At 39.9% G+C, this 14080-nt stretch overlaps 1 protein-coding gene across 1 annotated transcript in view; it reads left to right on the top strand.

Moving 5' to 3' along the window:
- The first annotated feature begins 13367 nt into the window (after positions 1-13367).
- The window catches only part of LOC127644120 (neuromedin-K receptor-like), a 64539-nt gene continuing 63826 nt past the window's right edge, over positions 13368-14080 (top strand). The window contains exon 1 of the mRNA XM_052127145.1: positions 13368-13735. Within this exon, the coding sequence (XP_051983105.1) occupies positions 13368-13735 (368 nt within the window). The remainder of the gene's footprint in view (positions 13736-14080) is intronic.

Genomic DNA, 14080 nt, shown 5'->3' with positions numbered 1-14080 from the left:
TTGATCACAACACAAAATGACTGCATCCTTATTCTGCTCATTTAGAGGCTTGTATCTGTAAACATACATTGTATGAATGCACAGAGGAAACTTGCCTCTCAAACTTTGAGTGACAACCATGAAATCTTGCCGATGCCAATGTCACTTGCATTTAGTTGAGCGCTTCGGAGAAGAAGAATATGAAGTTCTGCCAATGTGTTCTGTTGGGGCACTTGTTACTTGAGGTCGTCATGGAAATTAAGGAGGAGGAAGAGAGAGAGATATACACATGCATTCACTTTCAGTGTACCACTTACAGTACTCAGGGATGGTATGTTGTCTATCGCTGGCAGTGTGAATCTTAGTCATCACTTTCTTTTGCAATTTGTACAGCTGTTAGGAAAACATTTGAAATGGCCTGAGACTTGAAAAGCTTTTAAAAGGTAACGAGAAATAAAAGTCATCTTGCCTCTTTTGTTAATACAGGCTATAATTTTTTTATAATGTAAAAAATAATGTCTGTGTGCCATTTGGTTTCAAATAAAACCTTTGAGCCATGCATGGTGTTTATCCTTTCCTTTCATGAAGGGCATCAATTGCAGCTTAAATAAGATAAACAGATAACATCTCCTTTTATAACACGAAATAACTTGTTGCCTGACCGAGAGACAAGGTTAAAGAAGACGAGAACCATCCTCTCCTAATTACATTTAAATGGATTCTTTGTTTTCTTTCATCAGTAAAGTTGGAAAATCAAGAAATGTGCCAACTTTAAAATACCTGCTTGATCGCACAGCAGAAATGGTGGGGGTGAGGGATGGGTAACAACCTGTTTTGAGTTGACACCCATCTGTGCCCCAATATCTGCCGATTTATAAGAGAGTCACCAGCAGCAGAGGAAAAGAGTGCTTTGGTGAACCTACTATTTACTCCTAGGTAAAGGTTAAGTGTATAATTTCTGTGGCACAAGCATCACCAAATGGAATGGCAAAAATATTGACTATAGAACAGGTGTTATTAAACAGGTTTCCTGAACACTCACCCATCCTCGGTCAAACATCCCACTCCAAACTCACACTATTAGTTGATTGAATGTTGCTACGTCAAGCTGGTCTGAATGCTCAAACTAACAGAGTAATGCTGTGTTAGTGCCACTGAGTTCACATGCTTTCTAGGAATCAACCTACAAATCGCTTATTAATGGTTGTTTACATGATTCAACTTTTTAAATGCTAACAGGAAATCAGTCGAAAATTAAATGAGAGGCTATCCTGGCCTGATCTTGCTGTGAATATTGTGACAGTATTTAGTGTCAGTGATTCAAATTCCTTTTGCTGTGAATTTGGTGACAGTATTTAAGTTATTTAGCTGAAATCGGTCTTTGCTTGCTGAAATTTTAATCACTGCTCCCAGTGGCCAAAGTTGGAAGTGTTGTTGAGTCTATGGGCACATGTGAGCATCAGTTTCAGTTTGGGTGCCAAAAGTGAGATTTATAGAGAGTAGTATTTTTGGTTGTAAGAGATGTAACGCAGTCAACAGGAATGGAATTCTGTTATTACCTTACACTGTAACCCAAACCTTAACTATGAACCCAACAGTCAGTGGAGTAAAAGTAATCATATAGAGAATATGCAATCTCTGAATCATCCTTTGAATCAATTATTTGCAATCTCTGAATTGACAATGTCAAAGCAATTACTTTCTGGTTTCCATGGGACAAGAAGCTGTGTCTTTGAGGCTCCTTGTGTAATGCATCATCAGTAGTGCCATAAGAAAAGGTAAACACATTAGAATTGATGCAAAAATGTCTAATGGGAGATGGCATTTGTCAGTAGTTCAGCAGAACAGGTTGATTTCAGGGTACCAGAACATTCGGTATATGTCAATGTCCCATGGTATTACATTGCCCTAGCAGCCTATTATCATTTACTGAAAAAACTCTTGATGTGAATGCAGACTTGTCAACTTCTTCACAGTACTTCAGCAGAACGGGCTGATCTCAGGGTACCAGAACATTTGGTAGCAATATTTTGATTTCATATGGTATCATGTTGCCCTAGCAACCTATCCAGATGTCAATATACTGAAAAAACCTCATGATGTGAGTGAAGACTTGTCAGCTTCTTTACTGTTAGCAGCAGGGACACATGTGGATAGGTGCATCATGTTGGGGTTTGACAGCTTAGAGTGGCATGTGTGGCAGGTGTTTATTCACACAACAGCAGCTCCCAAAATAGATTTTCACACTATGAAAACAAAGCCATTAATGAGGATTACACCATGATGAGGTAATTTGGCTAATCACATAAAGCCTAAGATAAGATCATTTATAGCATAATTGCAACACACTTATTCATTTTTTTTCTGTAAAAAATAAACAAATAACAAAAAAAAGAAAACTGTTTTTTTGTTAACAGTTAATTTTGACCTTTGTCTTAAAGAGATTGTATGGGGAAAAATGCAATGAAAGTGTGGTTGTAGTCCCTATCATTCTACATAACACCTGCTTTTGAGCTCAACATTAGAAAATTAAATGGGTTTGGAATTAAATGAAAATGAGTAAATGATGACAGATCTTTAATTTTTGAGTAATCTCTTTAAGACCTCTCATCCACACATGAACAATGTTTTACTCCACCGAAACCACAGACTTTTGAAAACACTCTCCATACTTTGGAAAACTATGTTTACATGGACACCAGAAAGAGGCTTATGGCAAGAAAGCGCCATTCCCGTTTACATACACTGTATAAGTGGCATACTCTTCACTCCCACATACATGCTGCTTGGTCAGCAAGCAGCTTTCTCCACAGCAGTGTAATTTCCCCACATCGGTTGTGGAGTGTGAAGACTTCACATTGGACTCAAGATGGCGCCGAGTATGGCTGCTGCGTTGCGAGATCCAACACAACACTGCAATTTATTGTTTGTTTTGTTTACATTTTTTTAGATTTTTTTTTTCTTGGATGGTGTCTGCCTTATTGCATACGACAGACAAATTCTTTTGGACATTGTTTCTGCAATTACACACCAAAAACCGGACTTTAAATTCCTCAATGCCGACCCGCTGTTTACAAACACGCCAGCGGAGCCCTTTGTCTGGGCTGCCCGGCCGCGGAAACACAGAAGGAAAAGGGGAAAAAGAGGCAGCGTACTCATCAGAGTAAGACGTCGTGGAAATCGCCGCCCACTACCCAGTATACTACCGTCAAATCTTCAGTCTCTGGACAACAAGCTCTGCGAGCTGAGAGCGTGGCTCTCTTTCCAACGAGAGACGAGAGATTGCTGCGTTATCTGCTTTACGGAAACCTGGATGTCTGTGGAGATTTCAGACTCGGCCATCAAACCCATGGGTTTCTCTGTGCACCAAGCGGACAGAGCGAAAGACCTCTCAGGAAAAAGCAGAGGTGGTGGTGTATGCTTTATGATCAACAAATCATGGTGTGATCAGAGGAATGTACATTTTATCAAGTATTTTTGCTCTCCTGATCTGGAATGTCTCATGCTTCTGTGTCGACCATTCTGGCTACAGAGGGAATTCACAGTGGTCATTATCACTGCTATGTACATCCCCCCACAAGCCGACACAGACCGGGCACTCAAGGAACTGTATGGGAGTATAAGTGAGCAGGAAACCGCGCACCCTGAGGCCGCATTCATTGTTACCGGGGACTTTAACAAAACCAATTTGAAAACAATAGCACCAAAATACCACCAACACATCAGCTTCAACACACGAGGGGACCGGCTTTTGGATCATTGCTATTCTCCTTCCCGGGATGGCTACAAACCCCTCCCCCGCCCACCATTTGGCAAATCAGACCACTCTTCCATTCTGCTTCTGCTCGCTTACAGGCAGAAACTGAAACAGGAAGCACCCACCCTCAGAACGATCCAGTGCTGGTCGGACCAATCAGAATCTATGCAAGAAGAAAGTTTTAATCACCCGGACTGGGAGATGTTCCGGTCCGCCTCTGATGACGACATCGAGGTTTACGCTGATAGCGTAACGTGTTTCATCAGGAAGTACGTAGAGAATGTCGTTCAGACCAAAACAATATGGATCTACCCCAACCAGACATGGGTTACTGCCGATGTTCGCGCGGCACTTAATGCGCAGACCTCCGCTTTTAATTCCGGGAACGCGGAGGAGCATAAACAAGCCAGTTATGCCCTCCGTAACACTATCAGAGCAGCCAAATGCCAGTACAGGCACAAAATTGAAGGACAGTTCAACACCACCAACTCTAGAAGTATGTGGCAGGGAATTAACATCATCACGGACTACAAAGGGAATAAAAACTCCGCCGTGAACACTGCTGCTCTGTCTCTTCCGGATTAGCTTAATACATTTTATGCTCGTTTCGAGGAAAATAACACCGCCCTCGTGGAGAGAGCACTCGTGGCCGACACTATAGAGGATGATTCACTCTCTGTCTCTGTTGCGGATGTAACCCAATCCTTCCAATGGGTGAACATCAGTAAAGCCGTGGGTCCAGATGGCATTCCGGGCTGTGTCTTCAGAGCGTGTGCGAACCAACTGGCTGGTGTTTTTACTGACATTTTCAACCTGTCCCTCTCCCTGTCTGTAGTCCCCACATGCTTCAAAACGTCCACCATTGTGCCTGTACAAAAGCAATGAAAAATCACTTGTTTAAATGACTGGCGTCCTGTTGCTCTGACCCCCATCATGAGCAAATGCTTTGAGAGGCTAATCAGAGATCACATCTGCTCTGTGCTGCCCACCTCTCTGGACCCATTGCAGTTTGCCTACCGCAACAACCACTCCACTGATGATGCCATTGCATCTACAATACACACTGCTCTCTCCCATCTGGAAAAAAAGAACACATATGTGAGAATGCTGTTTGTAGACTACAGCTCAGCATTCAACACCATAGTGCCATCCAAGCTTGATGCGGAACTCCGGGCTCTGGGCTTAAACAGCTCGCTGTGCAGCTGGATTCTGGATTTCCTGTCAGGCAGACGTCAGGTGGTTAGAATGGGCAGCAACATCTTCTCATCCAGATGAGACCCTCAACACTGGAGCCCCGCAGGGCTGTGTTTTCAGCCCACTCCTGTATTCCCTGTACACACATGACTGTGTGGCAACACATAGCTCCAATGCCATCATTAAGTTTGCTGACGATACGACGGTGGTAGGTCTGATCACTGACAATGATGAAACAGCCTACAGAGAGGAGGTGCACACTCTGACATGCTGGTGTCAGGAGCACAACCTCTCCCTCAACGTCAGTAAGACCAAGGAGCTTGTAGTGGACTTCACACAGTTCTACACAAGCACTGTAGAGTGCATCATGACTGGCTGCATCACCACCTGGTACGGCAATAACACCGCCCAAAACTGCAAAGACCTGCAAAGGGTGGTGCGAACTGCCAGAAACATCATCAGAGGTGAGCTTCCCTCCCTACAGGACATATATAACAGGCGGTGTGTGAAAAAAGCTTGGAGGATCATCAGAGACTCCAGCCACCCGAGTCATGGGCTGCTCTCACTGCTACCATCAGGTAGGCAGTATCGCAGCATCAGGACCCGCACCAGCCGATTACATGACAGTTTCTTCCCCCAAGCAATCTGACTTCTGAACACTTGATCTTGGTGGTGTAGTGGTCTAAAGCACATAACTGGTAATCTGGTAATCAGAAGGTTGCTGGTTCGATCCCCACAGTCACCACCATTGTGTCCTTGAGCAAGGCACTTACTGTAACTCCAGGTTGCTCCAGGGGGATTGTCCCTGTAATAAGGGCTCTGTAAGTCGCTTTGGATAAAAGCATCTACCAAATATATAAATGTAAATGTCATGACTGCTATGTGGCTCGGAACTGCACACAAGACTTTCACCTACTGTTGCACTTGTGTATATGGTTGTGTGACAATAAAAGTGATTTGATTTGACTACTTCCTTCCTAAAACTCTGTTGCTTAGTTTTATTTCCAGAGTTGTTGTCGTGTCTGTTTCCTTAACTTTCTATGGTTACCTGCAGTGGAATTGCCCTGTAATAGTGGGGTTTCCCTTTTACTTATAACTCCAGGGATTCCCCATTGTATAAGTGCATATATGCAAACTTGAGGGACAGTTGATATTTTACATTGGTGTGTATAAGTGGGTAGAGTTTATAGTGTATGCGATTTTCCCATAAATGTTAAATAATTTCTTCTGTGTTGACTTTTTGTTGGGCTCAATCCTATGACATTTGTTCTGTCCTGTAAGAATGGTGCTATGTTTACATGGTATAGTGATTGGAGGCAGAAAAAGGATGAAGAGAAAGCAAAGGCCCTGCAATCCATACCGGAAATTCCTATCTTCTGAAGAAATCCCCATGGTTGACATATCTCAAAAAGAGAGATATTAAATAACACAGAGACATATCTAACAAATGAATTCTGTTTTATTCACAACCAGTATTAAAATACACTTTAATAAAATAACATGTTAAAAAGTTATATATCCTCACAACATGACAATGTAAGTTGTATCAATAAATAATCAGCCAACAGAAATACAAGAGATCACTCAAACATGTTTACGGGCAGCTGACCATCATGTGTATTTGTGTCTTTTGTTTAAGTTATTCATTAAAATATAATTTATATTGTCAAGCCAGTTCTCGCCTCCTCCCTCCACCCTCTAACAGAGTGGCTGTCGTCTGTTAGAGGGTGGAGGAGTGGCGTATTGGAGAACTGGAGAAGTGTCTTTCCTCTCTCTCTCTCTCACTGCTGATCCACGTTGGCCTTTTCCCTCACTTTTAAATTTTACAGTGTTTTTTAGGGGGTACTACACTGTTACAGGAAGTACCCCCCACCCCCGTTTGAATTATTTCTGTTTCCCTCCCACTATTTTAATTATTTCTGTTTCCCTCCACCTATACCCTCCCAGATTCAGGAAGGTGGGGATGACCTGCCGGCAGAAGGGGCGTAGGGCACGCTCTCCCCAGCGAAAGAGGGAGGGGGTGATGTACGTCATGCCGGGGGCTCCCCGGCCTGAGAGAATGAGGGAGGAATGTGACAGGGTGGAGGGTGGGGCCGGGTGGTGATTCTGCACACCCGGTCCCTTATCAGGCTAATTAAGCCTCCGAGAGGGATAAAGACCAACTGCGGATGCTGGTGCGAAAGAGAGAGAGAGAGAGAGAGAGAGAGAGAGAGAGAGAGAGAGATCATTTACGGCAGGCATGACCAACCTTGTGTTGGTCACCCCTGGTTTACGGGCAGCTGACCGTCGTGTGTTGATGTTTGTGTCTTTTTTTTCATTAAAATATTATTTATATTGTCAAGCCGGTTCTCGCCTCCTCCTTTCCCTTAATCTGCTTACACTCATCCAAGAAAAAAGAGATTGAAGAAAGCAGACTTTATGTATAATGATCCCTTTGTATTATCTTTTTAGTGGGACACAAACCTAATGCTCTGCTCGTAACTTAAATTGTACAAAATTAACCTGTCAAATGAACCATCTCAGAGGCTCCGCCAATCTTTCTTTCATTGATCCAGCATACATAATCGATTTCTGTCGAAATTAACACTCCAGCTCCATCGAAACCTCAAGTAAATCTAACTCAACATAGACCTCTCTGAACCCAACACAAGGACTTCTCTTCAACACAATGCAACATAACGCAAGTACATTGTTATATTCATTTATTGAATTAAATACGAGAATTTACACCTGTCTGATGTTATATTCTATTTTGAGGCTCAGAAACCTTGATTTGTTCATCTGATACTCTATGAATTGTTTTTATGTGTGTTCAAGGCTATGATAGTCATCTTCTGAATATGTAGTCTAAGACCTTTATAAAAGCTCCATCCATATCACACTTGTTTTCTGGACCTCAGGCTTTAAATGCCTTTAGGGACCATATTGAACACCTCATTAGCTGTGATGTTGAAGGGCCACTGGGCAACATTGTAAGGGAATCAATAATGCCCAAATGTGATTGCAATGTGAAATGAATGTTGTCAGCTTGTTAATATTTGTCTGTGGCACTCAGCGAGGCTTTTTGAAGGAGAGGGTTGTGTCTGTTGTGCAGCTCTGTTGTCCATAATCAACATACTATGTGCCTCTGAGTCAACTGTGTGGGATTCCATAGAGATCCTTCTAGCCTTTCTATGACCCTTGTTTTTAAGGAAATTCCACTAATTCCGTTTTAGCACAGACATACATTTCCACTTCACTTTTGTGGTTTTGTTAGTCAGGTTTGGAATTGCTTAGAATCAGTCCTCACAGTCATGAAACTTCCCAGCCTTGCAGTCTTTTTATAGATTATCCGAAAACGCACCTTAAGACAAACCTATTTGTCTTGCATCAGAGATGGATTTTTAGAAAATTTACAACAATTACATTCACATACACCATTCCAGTCTGAAAACTACCAACATAATACCATGAAATATTTTCCTTTCTGTAAGTTCATCACATTTGACAAGTCAATTTGGGGATCTGGTATGTTTTCATTTGGACTTTAATGTAGATATTTATCACTTGCTTTTTTCTCATGGTGATGTATGTGTATATATGTCAGAGAAGGTGGCAAGTGAAGCCAATGAGCCTCTGTGTGTTTTCCCACTTGGCATGTCACATATGTGACATGTTGATGTGATAACTGAAAGGAGGCAAGACTTTTGGGGGAGTCTTGGTGGTGACTCAAAATAAATGAGCACATGCCTACATCTCAGCCATCATTAAAACAGTGAAGACATCATATGATGTCACACAAACTTGTGGTCACTCTACATGCAGTCCTTGTGGAAACTTCATTCATTGTTTAAGATTGATTTTTTAAGATGACTGACATGTTCATGGCCAAAATTATGGTGTTGTTACGAAGGGTTAGCCACAATTGGGTGCCAAGGGACACAAGCTGACATACAATCCCAATCTCAACTGATTAGGCTATATTTAAACTATATTGATCAGGGAAAACTGTAGTTACAGATGTGTTTTCAATACTCTCACACAGAGCACTTAAAAGATGTTATGCACAGTAACTAATTCATTACAGATACATTTCTTGACATATTATATAAAAATGTAATTGTTGGCCAAAGATGATTTCACAGCTTTTGTAAAACTGAATAAAATAAACTCTACTGCATCAAACTATAGAGAGGAAGTCATACAAAGCCAGAAATTTGACTAAACGGCATAAGTTTAGCTACTCTTTACTGACTTTACTGACTACTTCTTAAAAAAGTCATCACATGCTAAAATGGGCATTGGACCGATCACATTCTTAGGCTAAAACAGATGCAGTGCAACGAAGAAAACAGAAAGTGTGTGTCACAAGACGTGTTTTAAAGGCTGAATTTCCTTTTAAATGGAATGTACCACTCCTGTGCGAGATGTTCAGAGTGAATGACTTCCAGAGGTAGAGATTTTTGGAGGTTGTGTCTTCGCTATGCTTTTATGAGCATCTCGCTGTATAAGCAGACACATACAACTATATTGAATGAAAAACTCTGTGATGAAGCTTCAATCTGTGGTAGTACTATGGCACCAGTATAGGCTGTGCAACACTAAGATAGCATAGAATTGTCTATTGAAGTGTTTCTTATTTGTTTTAAATTTTTTACTTAAGATTTGATCATTTGAACTGGCTTAATCTTTTGATTTCATAATTTTACACACTTTTGTTAACAGTCTATGTTCTTGCAATAAACAGTTGCTATAACACGGTGCTGATTTGTTTAGATTGATTCTTTGCATGCTCTTGTGGATGTAGAAACAATGTCGATTTAAAAATACTGACTTGTAGATTTTTACCCCGACCTGAAATAATGTCTTTAAAAATTGTATTTTGAATTTGGTAATATTTCAGTGAAGAATTATTATTTAGTTCCTTAGCCCTGTTGAATCCCTATTACAACAATTTTAAATGTAATACATTACACTACCTTTTGTACTAAAGTTAGTCGGTTACAGTGATTAATTACTGTTACACCCAACACTGAAAAGACCTGGTCCCCATTTCAGCTTTTTCTGGCCATGTACCACCTACTTAGGAAGAATCCATCTGACAACCAACCACAGTTCATTATTTTATGTGTTAAGGGGCAGTTTTATCTGAAATAGACTGTACCACAATTACAAAACAGCCTCTGAAAAAAAAAAATTGAATGATCATGTAGCAGTCTCTACGAGCAGTTGTACAGAAAACACAGACATTTTTGGGGAATTTCTTCCAGTCCGAGAGTAATAAATACAAATTATATCACAGACATAACTCAGAAAACAAAGTAGAAAATACAGTTCTGCTTGGGGTTATCAAGTTAACTTGCTTGAATTTGAAATACTTGATGCCATTGACCTGGTAAACTTTGGACTGATATCAGAAGAATTGATTAAAAAAAAGTCAGAAAATAAATTTAGATCTTGTGATCGAAAAAAACTTTCTGGTTTGTGTGCAATGTGCATCAGACAGTCGGTCTTTGGTCGTGCCGTCTGAGGCTTAGACTATCAGTAATGAGCTTGTTTGTGAAATACACAAGATCTTGGCTACTTTAAAACCTTATCACAAGATATCTTCAAGAAATCACATATTCTACAGCCCCGTGACTCAATCCTCGCTGCCACTTACTTTCCACCAGCCCCCTTGGGCGATTTAATAATTTACCTCATTGAGTGGGAGTGACCAGGAAAATAAATGCTCTTGTGTAATTGCTCCATTACTTTCTCATATGGTTAATTACCATTCTGGATGCACAGACTGATCCCTCTGCCTTTTTTTTTTTCTCCATGTAAAAAGAAGGTATGGCTTCTCTTATATATATACTTTTCACATGGAAGCATTGATTGCTCCTTTTTCGACATTCAGTTTTCATAAGTAATTTGTGTATCAGTTTGGATCTGTGGAACTAAACCTGCTGTAGGTTACATACTGTCGTTTGATGGACATTCTGCTATCAACACGTTCTATGTGTTAATTTTTGGATCTGTGGAACTAGACCTGCTGTGGTTACCTGCTGTTGTTTGATGGACAGTCTGCAATCAATGCTGTCTATGTGTCAATTTTAGTGTGTGTGTGTGTATGTATATATATATATTAGGGCTGTCAAACGATTAACATTTTTAATCGAATTAATTACATGGTTTCCCGATTAATTAATCGCAATTAATCGTATATACAAATATTTTCTGAGAAAGCCCCTCATATAACAATAATTCAATATATAATGATGAAGTAATTATACATCGTTATCTTAAAATATTAAAGAAATATTAATTATTAAATATTAATATTAATTATATATATATGTGGCAGAAGAGTAAGCGGCTTTAGAATACAATGTATTGTTTACTACCATATTATTGAACATAAGCCCATCTTTGGCATACAGTTTACAGCAATCCATTTTGCATGTGAATTTGTCAATCAGTTTGAGATTTTTTATTAGGGCTTGTTTAAGGACCTGTCAATGTACACCTGCGTTAGACAGATGCTTGTGTAGAGTCTTGGGTGTGTTGTGTCATAAGCATAAAATTGTTAGCTCACTGTGTCAAGTCAAATATAGTTTAATACTTAGAACATATCTTGAGATTCCTAAGTTCTGGACTCCATCAAGTGTTTTGAACGCAAGAACGTAATGCATGTTTGTGTTGTGCTGTTTGCTGAAGGGTTGTTTTGTTCACTGTATAAACTGTGCATTGCCCATACAGCTGAAGTTTCACTTACTGCCCTCTGGAGTAAACAGGTGGTACTACAATCTTATATTTCTCAGGAATCTTTCTTATTACGGTCCGGGGGCATTGCCATTAATTGCGTAAATATTTTTACGTGTTATTTTTAATAAAATTAATCACACTGAATTAATGATTTAAATCTACAGCCCTAATATATATATATATATATATATATATATATATATATATATATATATATATATATATATATATATATGTTGACAGCCCATTCACACACACACCAATGACGGCAGAGCTGCCATGCAAGGCGCTAGCCTGCCATTGGGAGCAACCTGGGGTTCAGTGTCTTGCTAGGTCTGTCACAAATACTCACCGATTCAGAATAGAGAAGAGGTGACAGACATTCCCTCCTACTCTATCTCACTGTTTGAATGATTCTGTCTCTCTATCAAACAATATTGATTTGCCTTAATACAAATGGGAATAAGGAGCTTTAACAAAGTCTATCATCCCCATATCAAGTAAAAAAAATGTATTTGATATGGGGATGATAGACTTTCCCAAGGTTAGGTGTATATAACAAGAACATCGTTTTGATTGCATCTAGTAGTTAGTAATCAATTGCATCACGTTTATCCAAGGTTACACTATGTGCTCATGAATTTACACACTGAATTTCATTCAGCTCATTGTATAAGAAATAAAACAAATGTATAATATAACTGCAATGAAGATGGAGACTGACAGCTTAAGCAATGAGTTTGATTAAACTGTCTAGTTTAATATGATGTGTGCATAATCTAATTTGTTTTTTCTGTTCTTTCACAATGAGATATATTAAATCCGTAATACCAAAGCACCATGAGGGACGAATGTGACAGTGGCATGATGTGGTTAAAAAACATTGCTGAATGTGTCTAATGCAATTTAGCCATAATGTGTTTTGGCTGACTCAAAGAAACAAAGAGGCTGATTTTTTTATTTTTTTATTTTTTTTTTAAATAATGCAGTACAGGCAAAATGAGAATCGTGCCACATTAGAAGAAAAATAATAATAAAAAGATTTATTCTCCATTTTATGAAGGCATTGAAACCTATTAAAAATATATAGAACTTATTTTCTCGGTTATACCCCACATGATGCCTGCAGCCTTCCTTTACCTAACTAATTTATTAGTATAACAGTTATTACTTTATCGTTTTATGCACAACACTCTCTGACCATACAAGCTAGTATTATTTTACAAATAGGCTACAGGGCATCGATCTGTCTCTTAAATATATTTTATATATTGATCATTTTCAGGATGATCCAGTCCCATTTGTCCTTGTCAGTACTTTAACTCGACACAGTGAATCAATCGATCCCTTTCTCTCCCAGTACCACAAGTTAGGTCAGCTTGCCACATTGTGCATTGCGCTGCATCTGACTGGAGTCTTTGCGCTCCCCTGGCTGCGTTCAACAGGAGGGAAGAGACACTTGTGCGCTTTAATAACTTCAGAACGATTTAGATATTGATAGAGAAGACAGCACAATTTGTCAATCGATCCGTACTGCATCGAAACAAACCACATCTACAATTTATTATTGACATGTTGCCATTTTTTTACTTGAGCGAAGGACTCGCGCCCGCGTGCGCATTTGGAGCAGTGTACATCTCGCGCATTCTCCGCGGACTCTGCTGTGCGTAACGAGATATTTCAACTCAGAAGATTTCCTAACATTTTCGCCATGGCACTACCACAAAACGGATCGAACCTAACGGGTAACTTTACAAACCAGTTCGTGCAGCCGCCGTGGCGCGTCGCGCTCTGGTCTGTGGCTTACAGCTCCATCCTTGCGGTCGCGGTGTTCGGGAATCTCATCGTGATGTGGATCATTCTGGCACACAAGAGGATGCGAACTGTCACCAATTACTTTCTGCTCAACCTGGCGTTTTCTGACGCGTCAATGGCAGCCTTCAATACTTTGATTAATTTTGTTTATGCCACGCACGGTGACTGGTACTTTGGAGAATATTACTGCAAATTTCACAACTTTTTCCCTGTCACATCCGTGTTTGCGAGCATTTACTCAATGAGTGCAATAGCTGTCGACAGGTAGAGTACATTCCAAGCTGACACTGAATTACTGTGTGAACTTCATGAAATTCTTGTTTTAATACATGTTTAAATACCAATACGCCCACAATGTGCTTAAACTACAAAAATGGGGTCCTAAATAAGTTATTGATGGAAATAATATTCTTTAATATTGAATTAGCCCATTTAACTATCGTTGGCTAGGCTAACATTTTGTTTACGTGTTTAAAATTCACACAGCACCATACTTGTTGCTGTATAGCATACTTGCTAACTAAAATTACAAAAACACGACTGACTGAACGTTCTATAAAACAGAAGCATCAGGATATGAGCCTTGCAACTGTAACCTGAGGGTTCATG

Source organism: Xyrauchen texanus, chromosome 5, assembly GCF_025860055.1.
Source record: "Xyrauchen texanus isolate HMW12.3.18 chromosome 5, RBS_HiC_50CHRs, whole genome shotgun sequence".
Taxonomy (NCBI): domain Eukaryota; kingdom Metazoa; phylum Chordata; class Actinopteri; order Cypriniformes; family Catostomidae; genus Xyrauchen; species Xyrauchen texanus.
This window is presented reverse-complemented; position numbering and strand designations above follow the sequence as displayed.